This window comes from Alternaria infectoria (genome assembly GCF_024043175.1).
Source record: "Alternaria infectoria strain BMP 0036 chromosome Unknown scaffold_4, whole genome shotgun sequence".
Classification (NCBI taxonomy): domain Eukaryota; kingdom Fungi; phylum Ascomycota; class Dothideomycetes; order Pleosporales; family Pleosporaceae; genus Alternaria; species Alternaria infectoria.
The window spans coordinates 43263-65052 of record NW_026250693.1 but is presented as its reverse complement, the minus strand read 5'-3'; the positions used below and the strand labels follow the sequence as shown (position 1 = coordinate 65052).

At 53.4% G+C, this 21790-nt stretch overlaps 8 protein-coding genes across 8 annotated transcripts; 5 read left to right on the top strand and 3 right to left on the bottom strand.

Moving 5' to 3' along the window:
• Positions 1-2883: 2883 nt before the first annotated feature.
• On the bottom strand, positions 2884-6275 carry J4E92_003020 (uncharacterized protein; the record flags this gene model as incomplete). Its single annotated transcript, XM_051494420.1, has 3 exons — positions 2884-3014; positions 3071-5647; positions 5738-6275. 3 exons carry the CDS (start codon positions 6273-6275, stop codon positions 2884-2886), a joined length of 3246 nt encoding a protein of 1081 aa, XP_051354713.1.
• Positions 6276-7354: 1079 nt separating this feature from the next.
• Positions 7355-7860, top strand: CBP4 (assembly factor cbp4; the record flags this gene model as incomplete). Its single annotated transcript, XM_051494419.1, has 4 exons — positions 7355-7392; positions 7443-7515; positions 7569-7680; positions 7730-7860. 4 exons carry the CDS (start codon positions 7355-7357, stop codon positions 7858-7860), a joined length of 354 nt encoding a protein of 117 aa, XP_051354712.1.
• A 320-nt stretch (positions 7861-8180) lies between these two features.
• J4E92_003018 (uncharacterized protein) lies at positions 8181-11082 on the top strand (the record flags this gene model as incomplete). Its single annotated transcript, XM_051494418.1, has 2 exons — positions 8181-8225; positions 8275-11082. 2 exons carry the CDS (start codon positions 8181-8183, stop codon positions 11080-11082), a joined length of 2853 nt encoding a protein of 950 aa, XP_051354711.1.
• Positions 11083-11398: 316 nt separating this feature from the next.
• Positions 11399-12074, bottom strand: EIF1A (Eukaryotic translation initiation factor 1A; the record flags this gene model as incomplete). The annotated part of the gene is made up of 3 exons (XM_051494417.1): positions 11399-11586; positions 11646-11913; positions 12054-12074. 3 exons carry the CDS (start codon positions 12072-12074, stop codon positions 11399-11401), a joined length of 477 nt encoding a protein of 158 aa, XP_051354710.1.
• A 297-nt stretch (positions 12075-12371) lies between these two features.
• On the top strand, positions 12372-12977 carry J4E92_003016 (uncharacterized protein; the record flags this gene model as incomplete). Its single annotated transcript, XM_051494416.1, has 1 exon — positions 12372-12977. The coding sequence occupies one exon, from the start codon at positions 12372-12374 to the stop codon at positions 12975-12977; it is 606 nt and encodes a 201-aa protein (XP_051354709.1).
• Positions 12978-14036: 1059 nt separating this feature from the next.
• On the top strand, positions 14037-14808 carry J4E92_003015 (uncharacterized protein; the record flags this gene model as incomplete). The annotated part of the gene is made up of 3 exons (XM_051494415.1): positions 14037-14312; positions 14361-14396; positions 14800-14808. The coding sequence occupies 3 exons, from the start codon at positions 14037-14039 to the stop codon at positions 14806-14808; spliced, it is 321 nt and encodes a 106-aa protein (XP_051354708.1).
• A 545-nt stretch (positions 14809-15353) lies between these two features.
• On the bottom strand, positions 15354-17747 carry J4E92_003014 (uncharacterized protein; the record flags this gene model as incomplete). The annotated part of the gene is made up of 4 exons (XM_051494414.1): positions 15354-16099; positions 16146-17016; positions 17066-17389; positions 17436-17747. 4 exons carry the CDS (start codon positions 17745-17747, stop codon positions 15354-15356), a joined length of 2253 nt encoding a protein of 750 aa, XP_051354707.1.
• A 721-nt stretch (positions 17748-18468) lies between these two features.
• Positions 18469-20401, top strand: J4E92_003013 (uncharacterized protein; the record flags this gene model as incomplete). Its single annotated transcript, XM_051494413.1, has 5 exons — positions 18469-18894; positions 18947-19058; positions 19113-19404; positions 19455-19667; positions 19720-20401. 5 exons carry the CDS (start codon positions 18469-18471, stop codon positions 20399-20401), a joined length of 1725 nt encoding a protein of 574 aa, XP_051354706.1.
• Positions 20402-21790: the final 1389 nt, after the last annotated feature.

Sequence of the window (21790 nt, the reverse complement as noted above, 5' to 3'; positions counted from 1 at the left end):
CTAACAACTCACCCGTGGATCTTCGCAAGGCTGAACTTTGGGAATCGCACGGGTCATTGGTGCACTTCGCTCTCGCCATTTGAAGCCGCAGGAAGGTGCGTATGAGACTGTACTGGAGCTTGTGATCTCAGCTTCAACTTCGGAACTTCGATTTCAACCTCGATAATCCAAGGAGTTCGTATCGCAGTCGCTTTCCAATAATGACTCACCCACAAACACTCGCGAGGCGGAACAATCAGAGCTGGCTGGGTCATTGGTGCGCTTCGTTCGTGGCGTCCGAAGCTGCAGGAAGGCGCATGGGAGGCTGTGTCTGAGCTCGTCATCTCAGCTTCAGCTCCTGCCCCTTCCTGGCTTCAACACCAATCACTTCTGAACGCGACGCGTCCTTTTGCTTTGTTCACCAAGATCACGCTCTTACTGCGCAAGCAGAAATACTTGAACCCGAACCCACTTGCCATCTGGGCTCGCGACGTATTGAGTGAAGGGCAGCCTTACTTCAAGGAACTCGCAGGATGGACACTGGAAGCGTTGAAGAGCGGCTTCGTACTGAGTGTCACACGCTACAGGAAATGCTCGATTTGCAGATCTCCACTTACACAGTCAAAGAAGACGAAAAGTCACATCCTCCGAAGCCCCGCGCCAGCCCACGGGTCCTTTTGCAGGATGACAACAGAACAGACGACGTTACATTTACTGAGTTTATCGCAATCGAGATCCATCGCTTTGTGTCCAATGAGGCTAAATCAGACGACCATTTTGTCAGTTACATCTATGCCTTTCCATCTAAGTCAAGTCCCTTCGACGGGAAAATACCGATACCAGACGATGTGCTATCATGCAAACCAGCTCTAATCAGCTGCACCATCCGTAGTACGTCGTGGAAAACGGCCGATCTACTACTTTGGCTATTCAGTGAAGGCCACATTTCCGCGCAATTCAAGCCTTCCTTCAGCGCTTCTGGGCCGTTCTCGGGCACATCAGTCGAAAATCTTCAGGTGAAACACGTGTTCAACCCAATACCTCAAGCAAGACGATCCGGGACAGGCCACATTTCGCTCTCCGGTTACCATAGCATTGGTCGATCACCAGCATCTAACTTCGGATCTCCTGCAAGCTTCATGACAGCTAGCAGTCCGGCATCCTTTATGACTGCGAGGTCATCATACAACACGCCCGCGTTCATGTCAGCGAGCGGATTCAGTTCATACATGATCGATGAAACCATTCGCGAGGACGAACCACCTGAACCTGGACTCTCTGCACCGCTTGTACAGCTACACAATGACTATTACACGAACCTCCATCAGCAAGAGATAATTCAGCCTTTCGACAAAGAACTCGACTGGTCCGGCAAGGGTCAGCATGTCACATATTCAGCACACGAAGCTGTTCCCCTATCTTCCATATCGCATCTGGGATCATCGATGTCGGCGACTGTGGACAAGGTGGTTTGTCGTCGGATAGCTCTTGCGCGGAAGACGATGAGATGCAACAGAAGATGGACTGTGGCGGATGCTCTTCGCGAAGTTTATCATCTACAAAACCTCCGTCACGTCCACATTATCCAGCTTGTGGGCACATACCTCCAGGGTCGCAATTTTTCGATCTTGATGTACCCAGCTGCAGACATGCATCTCGGCCAATTCATGGAAGATACCCTGGATATGACCAGGGAGGAATCGTTTGAACGCCGGTTCTTCCTCTTTTCGTCACTAGGCTGTCTTACCTCTGCTGTGGACTCCATTCATCAACATACGACGAAACACATGGATATTAAACCTCAGAACATTCTTGTTAGAAATACACGCCCAGGAGCGTTTGGTCCTGAATGGCGTGTATATATTGCCGACTTCGGACTCTCGCGCTCTTTTGCTTCACAGGATCACAGTCAGACTGACGGTCCTACATCGCGGACCCCGAGATATTGCGCACCGGAAGTGTATAATTTCGAAGAAAGAGGTCGATCTGCAGATATATTTTCGCTTGGCTGTGTCTATCTCGAGATCCTTACCACCATTCGCTACATAAGTCTGCACAACTTTTCCATGGCACGTCGAGGTGATGGTGACGACGAATCATTCCACGCAAACCTGGAGAGGGTAGTTGAATGGGCCGACTCACTCTTGAGGGAATCAACAGACGTCCATCCGAGTTACTATGTCGACGTCGTAGCCGACTGGGTTATTAGCATGGTCAGCCGAGAGCCCTCCAGCAGGCCTACAGCAGCACAATGCCACCATCTTCTTAAGGAAAATAACTTCCCTGTCCCTTCCTTCGACAGCAAATGCTGTAACTCACCTCCGGAGCCTTACGAAGCATGTACAGTGTCCGTTGTGCAAAGGAGTTGACCTATGCTAGGGCCTAGGCGGCACCCCGAGTCCATATTCGAATGTCTGCAACCTCATCGCTGTATCATCCCGTATATCTATCTGTCGTATCGTACTTTACTATGTATCTTGGAAATGAAATAGACAACAGCTCTCCTCCACTCCCCAACCAGACGACATAGCATGCATACTAGGGACTAATCTCAATGCTTGGAGTCTGTGCCAAAATTGCGTCAACCACATAGCAAACCGGCTTGCGGAAGGTGTCTTCACAAACGTAGACCTGGTATAAAAACACTCGCGTCACATGCTTAAAATGCTCCAGTCTCCCACATGGAACTGCAGAACACACAACACTGAAGTCATAACATAGTAAGCGGCGAAGTTGTGCCATTGAGCAGTACTACAAAGCCATCCAGAGACGTATACCAAAACAGCAGACGCCGTCGATGCTTAAACTCAAACTCCATGCTCAACGCCACTAACACAAAACCAACGCACACTAAAAGCGCTCAAGAACAAGACATCCAGATGATAGTATAGTACCAACCCACAACTACATAACCGTGCAATTCTCCTCCTGCTGCTTCTGATTCGTCCGACTAAGACGTTCACGCTTCATCTGCACTTTACTCCCACCACGCTTAAGTTCCTCAAGACGTTCTTGAGCTTTAGGGAATTTGTACGCTGCCAAATTATTAGCACTCCACTCTTCTTGCACAATGTGACATTCAAAAACATACCTGCAGCCCGTCCATACCACCGTTTCGCCTCGTCCAAACTACGTGGGCAGCCTATACCCACTTCAGTGAAATAACCCATGGCGAACAGCGCCTTTGGCAGTGGCGGTTCCGCGCACGCTGCTTTCCGCGCCCAGAGGTAGGCTTCGGTGTCGCTTTGTTCGAGGATGCCCGAGGTACCTGTTAGATACCATCCTGACAGCGCGAGTTCACTCTGGTGTTCCTCCTGGGCAGCAGCTTTGGTATACCAAGCAATGCTGGTACGTGCGTCGATTGGGCAACCCAGGAGCCCGTACTCATAGGCCTGTCCAAGACGGAATTGAGAGAACTTGTAGCCGAGATCGGCGGCTTGGTGGAAGAGCTGTAGCGCGTACGCTTCATCGCGGATAACGCGTTCGTTGCCGGTTTGCGCTTCGTAGATGAGAGCCAGTTCGTGGAGTGCGTGCGGGTTGTCGCGATCGGCTAGACTAGCAGCTCGTTTGAGCATGTTGATGGCTTCGCCGAAGTTCTTCTGTTGGCCCAAGAGTCCCTTGAGGAGAATCATGCCCATCTTGTACATGGCAGGGGGGTCGCCCAATGCGGCGGCACGTCGGTACCACTGGACGGCTTTGAGGGGATCCTTCTTGGTGCCGCCGCCTTCTTCATGACCCATCTCGCAGCAGACAGCTGTGCGGTATGCACTTGCGGCATGGCCTCCTTTGGCGGCTGATTGATAGAGCGTGAATGCCTCTTTGGTGTCCACCTGTAAGCCAAGTCCCCCTGATCCGTAGCAATCGGCGAGATAGAACATGGCATCCGGTGAGCCATTGCTGACTAGCTTCTTGATGATCTTGTGGGCTTCGAGGATGAACTTCTCTCGGTTCTTGTTCTTCGTCCTGGAGTCGGCTGTGCCTCCTTCATCGGCAAGTACGCTCGATGCTTCTACGAGCTTCTTCGATAGTTTCAGACCCGTAGGAATGTCATTGGGGTTTTGCTTCCACGTGTTGCGTAGCCTGTTTAGCTCGTCGTACGTTACTGGATGGGGTGCCGCGCCTGTTCCACTGTGACGCTGTGTAGAAGATTGTTGGCTTTCAATACTGGGGCGTCCAGGCTCGCTGTTGTATTGTCTGACAGGCGGCGGTCTTGCGTTCTGAGGCGCCTGAGGCTGGTTTGCTTGTGGTTGCTGCCGCGGTGGCTGCTGCATAAGGCCTTGTCGCACAGGCATGGGGTGCGCTGGTAATGCGTCTGGATTGGACGGTGGCTGAGTAGTGCCAGGTCTTCTGCCCATAGGATCGCTTGGGTTTCGTCCCGGTGCAGGTGCAGCTGTTCCCGGTCGTTGGATAGGGTGTCCGGGTGCGGGCGATCCGAAGTTCCTGTTCATGCTTGGAGGCGGTTCAGAGTATGTAGTCTCATCCGAGTACACCCTTTGGGGCCCTGGAGGGGGCGCTCCATATCGTGGGTCGAAGTTAGGCGGCTGTCCACGCATTGGGCCTTGGCTGGGTGGTCCCCCTTGCATGCCATCACCTGTCATTCCCCTCTGAGGCGGCCCTCGTCCTCGGACACCGTTGGGTAGACCATTCGGGGGCGCAAAGCCCGTGTTCGCCCTTGATGGGCCTGGCATTGGGGGAGCATCTGCCGCCATTTCATGCACACCATTCGCGTACTGCCCGTTCAGGTCTGGCTGTGATCGGCTTCGCTGCATTTGGCCCTGAGGATTGCCGGATCCTGGGTTCATGGGAGCAGGCGGTGGGACATAGCGCGTATCGTTAGATGGAGTCAAGTGGTTGTCGATTGAATCACCTCTGCGATGCTTGTTGTTGGTCTCTGGGATGGCATCGAAGTTGGGCATGTCCATCGCAGCGTCGCCCTGCCCGTAGTAGTCATCGTAGAAGTCGTCCAGTGCCGGTTCGCCACCCTGAGCCTGTTGCTGCTGAATTGGCGCTTGACGCTGGTCTGGCTGGCGGTATTGCGTTGGTGGCTGCTGTTGCGGCGCCTGGGGCATAGGAGGCCTATGTCCCTGCTGCATTGGTGGCCCGTTTTGCCTCGTCCCACCCGCAGTTGAAGGCCTGGGAGGAATGTGATCTGGCGATGCAGGGCCATAGTAGCCGGAAACAGCACCAGGCTCAGCGAACTCTTGCTGACCGTTATATCCACCCTGATTTCCATTTGGTAGTGTCTGGGGCATTGTCACCGATCGCTGTGTGTTCGGACCGAAAGCTCGCGACATGGGATCAGATGTGCGATGTGGTTGCTGTCCTCGACTGGGATCGGCGTTCATGGGGGGTGGTCGCTGTCCGGGCGGCATGCGATTAGGGGCATTGCGTTGACCCTGGCCTTCGAAATGTCCCGAGTCCTGCCGGGGGTTGGGTATCGACCTCTGCTGTGGTGGGCCGCGGTTTTGTGGTGGCATAGGTTGTCCTCGCCCAGATGGGCCTGCAGGCTTTGGCTGACCTCCGCCGTCCTTGATGTTCATCTGTGCCATGCCCTTTTCGATGGGCTTCCCACCAGCTTGCGGTGGCTTTTGCGAAGGAAACGTCGGGAAAGGGTTGTCGTAGGCAAGAGTCTTGGGTGATGTTGGGTTGAAGAGGGAGCGGTCCAGGCCTGTCAGTGGTGATTAGTGGACTGTATTATGATGAAGTTCGGCAATGCTAATTCTTGTCGTTATGAGTGAATCGGGATGTGGCGACATACCTGGTGGCCTCTGGACACCTCGTCCATTTTGTGTGTTGATGGGTGGCGCATTCCCCTGACCTGTCGGTCGGCTTCGGGGATCCTGTTGTTGCGGCGGAGGTCGTTGTCGCGGAGGCTCATTGTACACCTGTTGCTGAGGACGCTGATCCTGAGGAGGCGGTCTCCGTCCTGGATTTTGCGGGGGCGACTGCTGGTAGTGCTGGTCGTCGTATGCCTCCTCCTGATAGTAATGGTCTTGCGGCGGTGGTCTGCGGCGCTGATCTGGCTGGGCTGCCCTCGAGTGCCCATTCACGTCCTGGTAGCCGCCGTGCTGCTGCGCGTTGTCCCATCCTCCCTGCTGGTCATAGTGTCCGTTGTTCCATTGCTCGTGGCCGCCCTGGTCATAGCCGTAATCGTAGTCGTAGTATTGTTGTTGGTCATATTGATTGTCGTAATTCTGGTATTGCTGCTGCTGTCTCTGCTGCGGCCTGCCCTGGTCGTAGTACTGCTGCTGCTGTTGCGGCTGCGCGTAGTGATCGTAGTGTTGTTGGTGCGCCATGCTTGCGGCGTTATCGGAGAAGCCTGACCCGAGGCTGTCTATCACGAGGCTAGCGAGCGTTGGTGATGTCCGACCGGCGGGGCTGCAGCTCTTAAGGTATCTGGGGCGCAATCGCGATCGCGAGAGCCTGGGCTCGTTCGGCCTGTTTGTAGCGGATGCTGGTCGTCGACGTGCGATCGCGATGACGGTGTTGGCAGTTGGCCGTGTTCCGGGCAATGTCGTACCTGACAGGGGTGGCACAAACTCAAAGAGGTGTCATATGCCCACTCAGCACAGGGACGACCTTTCAAAGGCGGGATGACGATGGAGTGAAGGTGCAAAGTCTATAGTCGAACTCTCAATTGTACATGTTCTGGAAATCGACGCCAATTGGGGGCGGCCGCTGCCTCCTCAAACACGGGGTGACCTCCAATTAGTTCGATTACGTTTCAACCCAGGTCTGTCACCCACACGCCGCTGGTGCAACACAGGAAATGAATAAGCAAAAGTCCCGCTTTGGCGTCCTTCGCCTTGAAACGCGGACAAGGGACCTTGGAGTAGACGAATCGTTGTCGGTGGATTGATTCGCACGCGAGTAGATTAAATGAAGCCTTTGAATTTGCCCTGAGTAACACCGCCAGCTAAAGTGACTGGAGAAATAGGGAGACGATCAGTATCAGCCCTGCGCAAAACAGCCCGAATGAGCTGATGTCAAGCAGTCCCTATACGAACCAAGTCGCAGAGCCGCTGGAGATCATACACATCATGCAGTCGAGGAACGGCCTACCAATGAGCGCAGGGTCGACGGTGATCGCTGGGCCTTAGGCTCGGGTAAGCGTTCGCCGCCTGCAAGCAGTTGGGTCCCGACGATGCAGCTCCGGTGGCGTCGGGCGGCGGTGCACGATACACGTGATTGAGAGTGGCGCAGCAGGCTAGCTTCGTTAGACAAGCAATCCGGCAGTTGGGTGGATCGTCGACTTCACCACTCTAGCTGCACGAGTCTCCACCCCAACACGATACCTTGGGATATACGCTGCCAACGAAGCAGAAGATCTAGAGAGTAGACTTCCCGATATTCAGACCGTCACCATAGACACACCATGCCATCTACCGCGGCTTACATCAAAGCCATCGCAGGGTACGTCAGATACATGGCCGCTGCATGGCCATAAACTGATGACAAGATAGAGGCGGAATCCTGTGCATCGGCGGCCCTGCACTCGTCATGTGGGTTACACCTACTGAGGAAGAAATCTTCAAGGTATGTCTACTTTGCCACGTGCTGCGCCCAACAGCTGCTCATGATCCATGCAGAGGTATAGCCCAGAACTGCAGAAGAAGGCCCTTGCCGGAAGGGAGCAGAGACAGAAGGACTTTGACGCCTTTGTTGGTCAATTGAAGGAGGCTTCGCGTTCAGACAAGCCGAGTAAGTGTTGCTTCTGCAGTCATCTTCGAGACCGCGCTAACGAAATTAGTCTGGGCTGCGCAGAAGGAAATGGATGCGAAGAGGTCTGAGACAGAACAACAGATCCGCAGGGAGGAGCGCGACGCATATGCTGCCGAGGGTCGGAGAAGACAAGCCGAGATCAGGGCTAGCACACAGTAGCAGACCCATGCCAGATGACTTCCTTTTCGCTGTTGTATATTTACCTGTATCACGAATCTACGCTTCCCATCAAGGCCGGGGGTTTCCTGGAAATCGAGGTGGACGCAGTCTGCAAGACCTATGACGTACCGTTCATCTCCAATGTCAGATATAGTTGGGTCTATAGATGTTGAAATGAGGCGAGGCCTCTGCTCAGGTGACATCCGCCCGGGATCGATCTCGTGACAGCGTCTAGGTTTCGCGAAGTTCCGCGAACCTAGACGCGCGAACCAGCCCCAAACCTTCATCTCGCCCCACCACGACCGTTGAAGCAGGATCCAATGCCCAACGATGCGCAAGCCCCCGTGAAGCTCTCGTTGCCTCTCGTAAGCCCGATCTAGAACGTCTATAGACACGATACTAATGACATCATAGGAGTTCCAACAGGACATCTTCAACGAACTGCGCGAGGAAGATGAGCTCGTCCTCCTTGCGCGCGGCCTTGGCCTTCTGCGCATAGTCACGAACCTCCTCCACTCCTACGATGCCGCCGGGAACAACCTTATACTCCTCGTGGGGGCCGACGATCGCGAGAATGTCTGGATCGGCGAGGCCTTGGCCGAGCATGCAGCCGTCAGCAACGCGCCCAAGTGTCGCGGCCTGAGCCTGGTCAATACCGATCTCATGAGCGTTGGGACACGTGAGAAGATGTATGCCCAAGGCGGGATCTTCAGCATCACGTCGCGCATCCTCATTGTGGACTTTCTGTCTGGGCTACTCAACCCGGAAACGGTGACGGGTGTGGTGGTGCTGCATGCTGAAAGGGTCGTCGCGACATCTTTAGAGGCCTTCATCTTGAGGATATACCGGCAGAAGAACAAGGCAGGCTTCTTAAAGGCGTTCTCGGATACCCCAGAACCCTTTACGACTGGATTCGCTCCGCTCACGAACATGATGAAGAACCTGTTCCTGACGAAACCGGCGCTATACCCAAGATTCCACGTCGCAGTCGCGAACTCGCTCGAAGGACGCAAGAAAGCGGAAGTCATCGAGCTGGAAGTGCCAATGACGGAAGCTATGCAAGACATACAGAACGCGGTGCTGGCATGTGTCGAGGCCAGTATCAGCGAGCTGAAGAAAGCAAACCCAGGCGTGGAGATGGAGGACTGGAATGTGGACAGTGCCCTACACAAGAATTTTGATCAAATCATCAGACGTCAACTAGACCCCGTCTGGCATCGCACAACGTTCAAGACGCGACAGGTCGTCCGAGATCTGTCCCTGCTTCGCACTATTCTGCATGCCCTTCTTACCTATGATGCGGTGAACTTCAACAAGTACCTCGATACTGTGCTTGCAGCCTCGCAACCACCGCCAGGGTCAACAAAGCAGAATCAGTCTCCATGGTTGTTCCTAGACGCGGCCGATACCATCTTTACCACTGCCAAGCGAAGAGTATACACGGGCAAGGTATCTAATGTGGAACTAGCGAACGCCTCCAATGCTGTGCCAGAGTCGCTGCAGCCTGTCCTAGAGGAATTTCCCAAGTGGACGCAGCTCGCAGAAATTCTGCAAGAGATAGAGCAAGATGCCTACTTCAACCCAACACCGCAAGACTCGTCTAACGGTTCTATACTCATCATGTGCGGCGACCAAGGTACAGCGTCACAGCTGAGAGAGTACCTGCAGACCATGTACGTCAAGCCAGAGGGTGTTGCAGACGAAGAAGAAGACGAGTACGAGCCATCGGCGAACTTCATGATGCGACGCAAGCTACGGAGTTATCTCACCTGGAAACGCGACTTCAGTAAGGTCAGCGCTGCGTTGTTCTCAGAGAATCAGAAAGCCATCAACACTAGCACAGACAAGAATGTTCAAAGCGGTATGCGTCAGACTTCCGGTAAACCTCCGCCTAACAAGCGGCGCCGCATAAGAGGAGGCGGAAATGCCGCAGCAGGGCCATCGCGGTCTGATACAGGAGCTGTTCGGACAGCAGGAGACCGCGACGCCCATATTGCAAGTCTAATGGCCGAACTGGAACCCACCGAGATCGAATCAGCACAAAAGCCCGGCGACGTAGGTTTTGACCCTCTCGACAACATGGAAAGCTTCTACGAGCTCTTCGACATGAACTCTCTCATCATCGTACACCCCTATTCCGGAGACCTAGACGAGCACATCTTGGACGAGACAAAGCCGCGATACGTCATCATGTACGAGCCCGACGCAGCTTTCATCCGGCGGATAGAAGTATACCGATCATCCCATACAGACCGAACAGTGAAAGTCTTCTTCATGTACTACGGCGGCAGCGTAGAAGAACAACGATACCTCTCCGCCGTGCGCCGCGAAAAAGACGCCTTCACCCGCCTCATCAAAGAGCGCGCAAACATGGCCCTAACCATGAACTCCACCGCCAACCTCGCGCCCGAAGAATCCTTCCTGCGCACAATCAACACGCGTATAGCCGGCGGCGGCCGCCTAGCCGCCACCACCGAACCCCCCCGCGTCGTCGTCGACGTCCGAGAATTCCGGTCCTCGCTCCCCTCGCTCCTCCACGGCCGGTCCATCGTAATAGTCCCCTGCATGCTCACCGTCGGCGACTACGTCCTCACCCCCCAAATCTGCATCGAGCGAAAGTCCATCCGCGATCTAATCCAATCCTTCGCCAACGGCCGCCTGTTCAACCAAGTCGAATCCATGATGGAACACTACAAACACCCCATGCTGCTCATCGAGTTCGACCAAAACAAGTCTTTCACCCTAGAACCCTTTACCGACTACTCGGCCGGCAGCAGCAGCAGTTCCTCCTCCTCCGCCAACGGCCCCGCCACAACACCAGACCTCCAGTCCAAACTCGTCATGCTCACCCTCGCTTTCCCTCGCTTGCGTATCATTTGGAGTAGCAGTCCGTACCAAACGGCCGAAATCTTCGCAGAGCTCAAGAAACAGCAGGATGAGCCTGATCCGATGAAAGCCGTGCAATTGGGGCTTGATCCGAATCAGAGTGGGGATGAGATGCGCAGTTTTAATCAGACGAGTCAGGATATGTTGAGGGCGCTGCCGGGGGTGAATGAGAATGTGGTGTCGACGTTGATGCTTAAGAGCGAGAGTGTGTTTGAGGTGGCGAATATGTCGGAGAGGGAGATTTGTTGGTTGGTGGGCACGGATGTGGGGAGGAGGGTGCATAGGTTTTTTAATAGGAGTGTGTATGAGGAGGTGCAGTGGCAGGGGTTTAGTTAGGGGATTTGGATGTTAGAAGGTAGAGAGAACAGGAATCTTGGGAAGTTAGGTAGTTTGGATGAAGATTATGCGTGTATCATTTCTCTATCCCATCATGCTTTCACGAAAACTCCAAAAGCATGTTAACATAAAAACATGCCGAATAACCTCATGATCATGATCATCCATACGGAACCATGTATATCCCTCAACATCCCTCAAAACCATCCGCCCGCTCGCAAGAAGCAGCATTTGAGCAGCCCGGCCCCCGCCACAGCAAAGCAGCAGCCGCAAAGCAGGAGCCGAGACAGCATGGCGGATCTGCGCAGCCTCCCCCTCAAATGTCGTCAATATCAATCTCCTTCTTGCCGGTACCGTCGGCCTCGTCCGAATCGCTGTCGTCGCGGTCCTCGTCGAACTCGAAACCGATGCCCTCGTCGCCCTGGTCGCCGTACGTGTCGGTCTCGTTGATCTTTGCGTTTTCGGGGAGTTCGCCGTAGGCTTTTAATGAGCGGGCTTCGTCGGCTGTACCAAGTCAATACCATGCCTTACAAGCTTTGTTGTGAGTGCGAGTGAAGACTTACCAGAGTACTTCATAATAACATCGCCCTTCTCGTCCTGGTAGTCTCGCAGCGACAGCAGGATAATGTCGCCCTGGTTGATCCAGACCTTCTTCCTCAGCTTGCCGCGGATATGGGCGAGACGGCGGGCGCCGTCGAAGCACTGGGCTTCCAGACGACCGTTTCCGAGCATCTTGACGACTTGGGCGTATTCTTGGCCTTCCTCTTTGAAGACGAGTTCGCGCTTTTCGTTGTCGTTCTCGTTCTTACCCCTACGTCGGTTTTTACCTCCCTGATGGATATGTTAGCAGGTGCATCGTGGCATGTGAGAGGAAGCGCCGCATCGCCCAGACATGGAAAGCGCCGTGAGTTTGGGCGTCAGGCGCTGGGAGAAGTGGCGGGGCAGCCCCTCCAAAAGAGCGCTGGACATACCTTTCCCTTGTTCTTCGGCATGGTGGGCGGTAGTCGAAGTGTGTATTAGTGTGGGTGGAGTTGTGTTTGGTGTTGGTGGCAGAAGCGTCGGCGGGCGCAAGTCTTTATGTAGTGGCGGCTCGACGGTTGTTTGCACTGTGGATTCCGACTCACTGTGGGAGCCTTCGACACTGCGCGCTAAGCCCGTTTACAGTCTAGCGCCTGGTCGCTCACCCGGCCGAAAATCAATCCATCCGTGGTCCTCGAGCCTTTTCACCCCCACCCGCTGCTCCTTCACCCTACGTCACCGTGCATACACACGAGAGGCATGGGATAGCCATGTCAAAGAATGCCGTCTACTCGCTCCTCGCCAGACAGCAGCCGCGCACGTTCAAAGTCAGCTATGCCACCGACTACAAGCACTTCATCCTCAACCACGTAGCGTCCGATCCCCAGCACCCCCTCTGCGAGACGCAGCGCCGCAGACAGAGAGAAAAGAAGAGGGAGGGACTGTGGTGGCATGCGACTACCCCCGCCGACCTGAACAAGTCCAGCTGTGTAAGAACATGGGCTAGACGGCGTCTGCGCAACGCTATCAAAGAAGAGCTTCAAGCCCGCGGATACGACGAGAATGGCAAATTTGTCTATCCTGAGGTCCGGAAGAGCCAGCCAGGTCTTTTGAATACGCTGCGCGCGGGCAATACGCTGGATCTGACGGGCAGCTTGAGGTTCCATGTCGAGCCGCCTCTGGTCCCGGCCAAGTATGTAGATGTACGCGCAGAGGCTGCCGCTGTCATAGACGCTCTGATCAGTGCTCAGAGGGGCGCAGTTGGGGGTTTCGCTTCAGCGAAGCCAACGAAGACTCGTTCTTCGTGGAACCCGCCTGTTGCTGCGCAAGAGCGTCCGCGTCAGATCTTCAAACGCGTGGCGACGCGCACGGGGTGATTGTGGCTTCACAGGCTGAATGAGCTCGTAGAGACCGACTGAGCTGCATCATCGCTGAAAATGAAGGGCCTATTACGCTGCCGCCGGTCAGCGATGCCCTGGCGTATGTAGTAATACAATCTTCACCGAGCCTCTCAACAATCCGCAATATCATCGGCGGTCGTAGATTAGAATGAAGAGAAAACGAACGTTCACTCGGAAGCATACATAGCGACTCCTTACACGCGCTCCTGATCAGCCTCGTGTCATCATGTCATCATCTCGCTTCTTACCCACCTGTTATTGTAACAGCTTCGGCACAAACCTCCGCTCCAGACTTGCGATCCACATGCTCGCTGTCTCTAATTGGCAAGGGAGCTTTTTCGGCCCCAGCCGTGGTTCTTACCGCAAGCACCATGGTTGGGTGGAGGTAAACACCGCTTTTCTACAGTCATCTACGGGGTTGCCTTGTGTTTACTAAGTAAGGCAATCGTTTTGAATGCTGGGTATGATCTTGCCGATATGGGTATGTGGGAGATGGTACTGTGGATTATGGCGGAATTTGCACCGGGCCAATGGGAGTTTGATGTTCTAGGTGTAGTTCTTGTGAAGGTCTTGTTGGGTTGGAAAGGTGGTTTGGATGAAGCATAATCAGCGTTCTTCCCTTGAATGTGGTGAATCAAGACTGTCGCCAACGATGGGAAGAATAGACGTAGCACAAAATTTAAACAGCAAAAAGACGCAACAGAGTATTACACGGTAACAAATCCAGATTCAGAGTTCACGAAGTTCTATGCAGTACGCATCCTGGCCAATCACCGACTTCGGAACTAAATCCGGGTTGAGGTCCGCTCGGAACGGATTGGACGGTCGACTCGCTGACCCACCATCAATGACAGCACATCCGTCGTACATCTACACAGGCAAGTCATTATACGACACAACATCATTGCGTATCTGCATCCAACATTGGCTTGAGATAAGCTCTCATAGTCAAGTTCAAAGACATCTGTCGAACAACCTGTAATCACCAGCATCTCAACGTTCACGAAGAGTCATCACCACCACAAGCGGCTCATCATGGCATCAGAAGACGAGTTCCAGCTCTTCACATCCCTGAGATACGATCCACTACTGCTCCAATCCGAGGAAAACTCCAGAGCCATCTTGAACTTCGTCACGCCGTCACCCTTCTACATGCTCGCATACCACCGAGACCGGATGGTGGAAGCCGCACAGCACTTTGACTTTTTCGAAGTCGAGAAAAGACTGAAAGATGGGAAGGCATTGCATGAGGAACTGTTGAAGCGAGTGCAAGACGAGATGAAGAAAACAGGAAAAGACGAAGCAATGAAGGTACGACCTGCAAGAGACCATTCCTACACATGACTAAGAACAACCCAGCTCCGACTCCTCTTCGACAAAGCCGCCAATCTAACCGTGGAATGTACTCCAATCCCAGCCGTCCCCCTATCAACCCTCTACCCCCCATCTCTAGACCCACCATCCCCATCCCCACCCCACCATCCCGCCAAACCCAACACCAACACCACCACAAAACCATTCACGCCCTCCCCCCTAACAGGCGGCGCCCTGTACCTCGGTCCCACAGACAGCCTCCCAGCCGGCGATTCCCCCCAATCCTCCCTCCCCCCTCCACCCCCACCAGAATGGAAAATCGCCGTCGACACCTCCCCCACCCCCTCCTCCCCCTTCACCCTCCTCAAAACCACAAAACGCGAAATGTACGACCAAAGCCGTCTCCGCGCCTTACCTCCCAACCCCGCTGGTCCCGCTTACCGCGAAGTCATGCTCTACAACGAAGTCCGCGAGCTAACCGAAGGCACACTAACCTCCCTCTATCTCTTCCGCGGCGGGAGGTGGGTTACGCCGCCTGTCGGCGTTCCCTCGGGAGAGTTTACGAGGAAGACGTTGAGGGATGATGGGGCTGATGAGGGGGAGTTGAGGAAGCCGTTTGCGGGGAGGTGGGGGCATAGTACGAGGAGTGCCAAAGTGGGGGCTGGGGGGCAGAGGGGGACGAGTAGGCGGTGGGCGTTGGGGAGTGGGTTTTGTATGGAGGAGCCGGTGGGAATTGAGACTGTGAGTGTGGGGGAGGGGGTGTGGGTTAGTAATGGGGTTAGGGGGTTTGGGTTTGGGAGGGTTGTTGGGTAGATGGTGGATTGGAGACTGGAGTGTTGAGATTGAGTATTGGATTATCTGGCTGAGGTTGAGACGAGAGTATATTAAGTTACGCTACTGATTATACGCACATTCTCTACATTGCCGTACTGAATACCTATATGTTGAATTATATGGAGTTACCTGACCCCGTTCTGTTGCCTTTATCTGCATAAGCACTCCACCGTGATACTTGAACATCCTGCGCTTTACCCATTCTTACTGCTCCACGACGCCATCTTCGGTGAACTCGCTGCCCTCGTTACTCTTACCATCCATGCTGTTGTCGCTACCCCCGTCGTGGTCACCATCTTCACTATTGGCTTCATCAGCGTGATCCTCCGCCACCTCTTGGCTCTTCTCTGCTGAGCGTTGGATGAGTCGAAGTCGTAGGACCTGACTCGGCTGCGGCTCCTCTGGATTCTTCTCGATAGAAACGAGAGCTCGAGCCACCAGGAAAGATCCTTCCCAACCATGATACTTGCCCGGCTCCTCAGGAAAGAAATCCCTCGATTCGAGCAGAGCATCTTTGTAGTTGTCTATGGTGGGATCGAAGCCGCTGATGTTAGTCCATTCTGGCTCTGGAATGCACTTGTAAAGCGCAGGGCTGAGGCAGACTTTAACCCGATACTTCGACCAGTCTTCCCCAAGTCCCGGACTATCTCCATTTTCGAGGAAGCCATGCATCGTCGCCTTGTCGAAGGGTACTCCAGGTGGCGGGAACGCCATCTTGTGATGTTGATTGGATACAAGAAGCTCGATCTTGATTATCATGGCATATTTCAGCCATGTCGTGAGCTCTGCACGCTTTGTGTCCAGCCAGGGAATGAGCTCACGGAACTCCTCGATGAAGATGTCCATTTGGTGTTTGGCCTTGGCGGGTAGTTCGTTGTCGCGGAAATGCTTGTTGTTGATCTTGAAGAGTGTAGCTCTCGTATCTTGATTGCGCACGGATTTGAGTCCGCCTGGCTTGGTTAGTTGTTATCCGCGGCAGGCTTGATAGATGCTTACCTTCTAGAGCTATCGACTGCCACAGGTCCTCCAGTTTCTCTGAATCTAATCCATCGGTGTGAAAACTAGTATCGTAGACCCATCGTAGTGCGTAGGATTTGAACAAGGCCGCGTGGATGTTGACGTCGGTGGGTAGGCCCGTAACATTAGCGAAGCACGCCGAGAGTGCTAAGTTTCCGGTCTGTGCTAGTGGTAGCCCGGTAATGGTACGCATAGCGATCTCGAACTTCGCAGGGAGGACATATTGAGGACTCAGGGTGGTGGCCATGTTGTATTGTGGGAAGACACGTGCCAAGCATTCCATGCGATGAGACCATATTGGACCAAGACACTGTATGTCGTATTCGACTGGGTATGCCTGAGACCGAGGGATGAGATGAGGCTCTCTTAAGTTATCGAGCATGCATTTCTGATGGCCTACAAGTGCTTCCTTGTTCTTGAGGCGCTCTTCGAGAAGCTGATTCCTCTCTTTGCACTGCCTAAGTTCAAGGGCCTGAATAGACAGCGTCGTTTTCTCGTTCAAAGATCGCGTCTCTACTTGCTGCTTGAGAGTAGTAGCATGTTGACGAAGTTCAGCATGGCTTGGTGTTTGAAGCTCTTCGACTTGTTGGCGGAGCTCTTCGATCTCTTGTCGCAGGTTCGTGTTGTCGGCCTGCACTTTCCGCAGTTCGCTGCTCGCCTCGCGTTCGATGTTGACGACATGATCGTAGCGCTTCTGGAGATATGAGATGACAGCTACATCATCGTCCTTGTCGTGACTGAGGGTTGCGCTTTCTGTTGTGACACGTCTTGGAGCAGCCGGGGCCTTGCGGTGGGGAGATTTGGTGGGGGTCACGGTGCAGCTAGCGCTGGTTGGCTTCATCCGCCCAACCTATGTTCGGTTAGTAAACATCCAATGCCGCGAGGTGTCAAAAGCATACCATTGCCTGTGGCGCTTTTCCCTTGCCAGCACGTGTACCAAGCATCTGGCGTCTTTCCAGCTGCATCTCGGCTCGACCGGACGAGCCGCGAGCGAGGTTTGTCGGGTTCTCCGACGTTGCAGCACCGACTACATCCAGTCCAGCATGCTCTTGATCATCCTGCCCCGTGGCCGCGCCTTCCTCCTCCCGTCCTTCAATGTCCATATGTACGGCTGCTGATGGACTTCGTTCGTGGTTCCCGGTCGTTTTCGCGGTTTTGCTCGGCCTGCCAGTCACGGTACCGTCTGACGCGGCGCGCTTCTTCGACCCTGTAGCGCGTGTAGGCTTCAAAGTGTTAGCATACGTGCAGTATATCAGCACTACAACTCACTATTGCTGAGCCTCGCGCATTGTCGTGGTCGACAGCCGAAGTCGTTCCAGTCTCCGTGGGAGAGTGCAAAGAAGGCGCCTGCCGCAAGATTTCATCACTGTACGCAGCGATATAGTCCATGACGTCTGGATCCAAGGAGAGGAATGAGATGCCTTCCTGTTCAAAGCGACGAATAGCGCGCTTGACTGAAGGCGCTTGCTTATGCAGATAGTTGCGGATGGCCTTCCATGTACGCGCATTGCTAATCCGGTGGAAGACGCTTGATTCGCCGACTCGCTGAAGCATCCTGTGAAGGTTCTTTTCGAGGCCCATCTGGGTTTCGTGGCAATGCTGCACGCATGCGAATAATAAAGCGCGTTCGTGTGGGGACCAGCGTGGAGGACAGCTGCTCATCGTGAGGGTCTCACAGACGTTGAGGACGCTAAAGACGCGGACAAAGTTGAATGTTCGAAGAAATGTAAGAAGTCGCGCGCTTGACGGTATCTTATACGAGCTCAAGATCACGGCTTTGGCGCTGCTGTTGTGTCCACGGTCGCCAACTTGTTGATTCAAGACACCCCTGTCTTAGAATGTTTGCTGCTGCACCTACATGGAACCTCACAGAAACTCCGCGGACAATACCCTGCATTTCTGTGGCGTTCAGATGCATAAAAATACATGGTATGTCTCACCAAGATCTGCACGTCGCCGTTAGCTCTTAGCGAAGGTTCAGTGCGCAATCGCGCCATGTCCATTCCATCTGTTTCTCTCCTAACCTGCCTCCGGTTTAGAGGAAGATATGGGTTCTTCCAACGTCACGCCCTCCCAGCGGGGCCGGCTTTTGTTGATCGTTGACATGGGAACGACATTCGCAACGGTCGCTCGTATTGCGGTCCCTCCAAATCGAAACGTTAACGACATTACGTACCGACATGTGGAATATTTCCACGATTGGCCGCGAAAAAATAAAGATGGCAAACATAGCGATGTGGTTCCCACAAAGCAGTGCTACGGCGGATCTCTTGATGACAACACCATTCTCTGGGGTTGGTCAATGTCTTCGAAAATCGAGAACCCCTGGGACGACATCCACCAGCTGAAGCATCGGTGGATCACTGGTTTGAAGCTGCTTTTGGATTCTTCGATCGATACTTCGGAGCTCGAGAAGAAACTAGACGACCTTCAACGAGACGGTTTCATCCACGCCCAAGACGATGCGTTTACGGACTACCTTGTGCAGTCGCTTACTCGAGTGCGGGAGAAGAATTTTGACGAAGGATTTGTACATCCAGAGTTCGTCATTTGTGCCCCCATTGCCTGGAGCGTGAAGTCGTATCATCGATGGTACAGCTCCTTTGTGTCAGCTATCCGTATAGTGTGGCCCGAACACGACGCGCAAACGCCGCCTCGAATCACAACAGCGTCTGAACCGGAGGCTGCAGCTTCTTACTGTCTTTCAAACTGGGGCGGCGATTTCGAAGTATGTTAATAGCTCTCTACGTAATGGGGTGATCGTCTAATCTTTGAGACAGGTGGAAGATTGCGTACTCAATGTGGACGCTGGAGGTGGAACCATCCAATTAACCACGCTCAAAAAGACGCGTCAGAATCCAGACCGCTGGGAGCTTGTCTGCGAAATGAGTTGTAAGAGCAACCACAACTATGGCGACTGCTCTGCAAATTACTGATATGGGACAGGCAAAACGTGTGGAGGCGAGTCTTGGAACAACAACGTTAGAAGAATACTGGAGAGAAAGTTCGCATGCCTCGAAGAAGAAGGAGTTCTTGGTCAACTTCTTCAAAGCAATGATTCTGTCTCCAACATCATCGAAAGTGCAGTGCAGTTCTTCGAGAGCGACATCAAAAGATCCTGTCCAGACTTGACGACGAGAGACACAGACCCAAACGAACGACCACCCGGATTTCGCATCTATGGTCTGCAGCCAGATCAAGCAAGGAATTTCGAGAGGAACGAGCTCTTTCTGACACCGTAAGAGTATATCCATCCTGAGGACCATATGGGTCACTAACGTGGCATAGAGAAGAATATGATGAAGTCGTGGGAGACTCTCTAACCGGCCTCGATGCGCTCTTCCACGAACAGTACCAGCATATTGAAGCCAAAGGAGAGACAGTCTCATGCGTCACCTGGACTGGCCAGTTCTCGGATAGCATGTTACTTCGTGACAGAGGAAAGGAGTGTACCCAAAATTGGCCTCATCCCCCAAAACACATTCATGACAAGGCGATCTCGTGAGTTCAAAAGGTATATACTATCAGTATCATGGGAGCTAACAGTCGAAAGGAGCTTTGCAGTGGCTGGTGGCGCAGGTATTCGAGCCCTGAATGTGGACATGTTCCCTCCGAGCCGGCTCCTCCGCGCGAGTTTCGCCGTTACGCGAACTGTTCCCAAACAATGGGGCTCGGCGCAGGTCACTCTGGAATATCCTAAGCTTGCACATCTTGGCGGATTATCCGCCAAACGTGGCCTAGATGGGAAGTTCTATTACTTCAATCTCTTGCATTACTTCGCACAAAAAGGGGAAGAATTTTCACCGGATCAGGAATTCTTCATCACCTCAAAGCATGTCTTTCAAGCATCAGACCCCTGGATCGCCAGGGAGTCTATCTGGTACACGGAGAATGGTCCAAAAGAATCGTGGCATGCGGTTGACGGGGATGAAAATGCAGGCGCAGCAGAACTGGGTGTTATCGAGTACGACATGAACGCTCTTAAAGGAAAGATCGGAACAGAACAGCTACCTGGCTGTAAGAGGAAAGGCGAGAAGGTATACGAGATCACTCTGCGAGTTGGGATAGAGATGCTGGAGGACTATCGCCATACCCTCCGCGTTCAGGCCAGGTGGGCACCGGAGCTTAACGACGACGACAACGACTCTTCAGAGAGACTCGAAGGTGACGACGTCATGAACATTCATGGGCAGGACTTCAACATCTCGGCGGCGTTCGAGTTGTCGGCTATCTGATCCAGCTGGTGTCGTTATTGCGACTCCTTGTACGCTACAGAACAATACAACGTTATTTGGTATCTAGAACGGTATTATGGTCACTTGGGTTGCGGTACATCCGGAATCTTCCCTTATCACGAATAAATCCTATGATATCTACAAATATGCCTGGAGCCTACATCAACGTCAGGCTACCTACTTTGCATGTTTCTGTATTAATATAGGCTGCAGACCTGCTTTGTTTTTATCTAGGCTTCACATGTTCACGCAACTCCCCAAGGTTAATTTCACAGGGTAACCGGTGAATATTTAGTATGCGTTGTGTGCCGATCCCAAAGTTGTGATTTGAACCCCCTCAACTTTGGTTCGTCAGTGCCAAACCTGGATATCGCCAACCATGAGTCGGATGCATAGCCCGTATGCAAAGAACCATGGTATGAATGCAAGGACATTAATTTGGAATAAAAGCGCGTCTTGCACATTCTGAATCTGCATCAACTCACACTTCCAAAACCATCTCCAGAGACACTCCCAAACATCTTCACCAACGACATTCAAATCCACATTTCAAAATGGCACCACTCTACAACACCCGCGAAACCTTCAGCAACATAGCCCTGTATACTTCTCCTCACATAACTTCCTCCTCCAAAGACGCCCCACCCCATGTCTGCCCAATCTGTGCCGAGCCGTGTACCGATACCGCTGCTATAAAAAGCCACCATGCACTAAAAATGCCATCATGCAACCACATCTTCGGCGCATCCTGCATCGAAACCTGGTTCGACAACGCAAGCACCTGCCCGCTATGCCGTCAAGACTTCTTCCCCACGCATCCCGAAGAGATTTCGCCAGAGCTGAAGGAGATGCCTGGTCTCGTCGAAGAGGCGTTGGCAGCGCTGCAGAAAATGCGGGATAGGTATCCACAGGGACGCGACGCTGTTAACAAGATATCAAGTTCGCTTGCTGAGTTTGCGGACATGGTTGGAAGGGACTGTGAGGAGAGAAATGCGAGGAAGAGCGAGAGGGCGTTGTTTGAGAGAAGGAGGCATCAGATGAGAGTTTGGGGCACGATGGCGGAATATCCACGGCAAGATGGAATGGTCGATGGGCAAGCGTCACCACCAAATGAGACCGCGACCGCTCCTTCAAGCGACACCACACCGCCAGCGCCATCCTTCTCTATACCATCCGCTCGACTCTCGATGCGAGAATTCATCACCCTCCAAGCCGAAGCCATTCTCGCCCACGACTTCACCCTTGATCTCCAGTCCGTCACCCGCACCGGACAAGTCGACCCAGGCTCGGATTTCTTCAGCGTCATGGATTTAGCACAGGATGTGCGGCATCTAGCTGAAGAACATGGCTTATTGGACGTTGCTACAACCATCTCGAGGAGGTGTATCA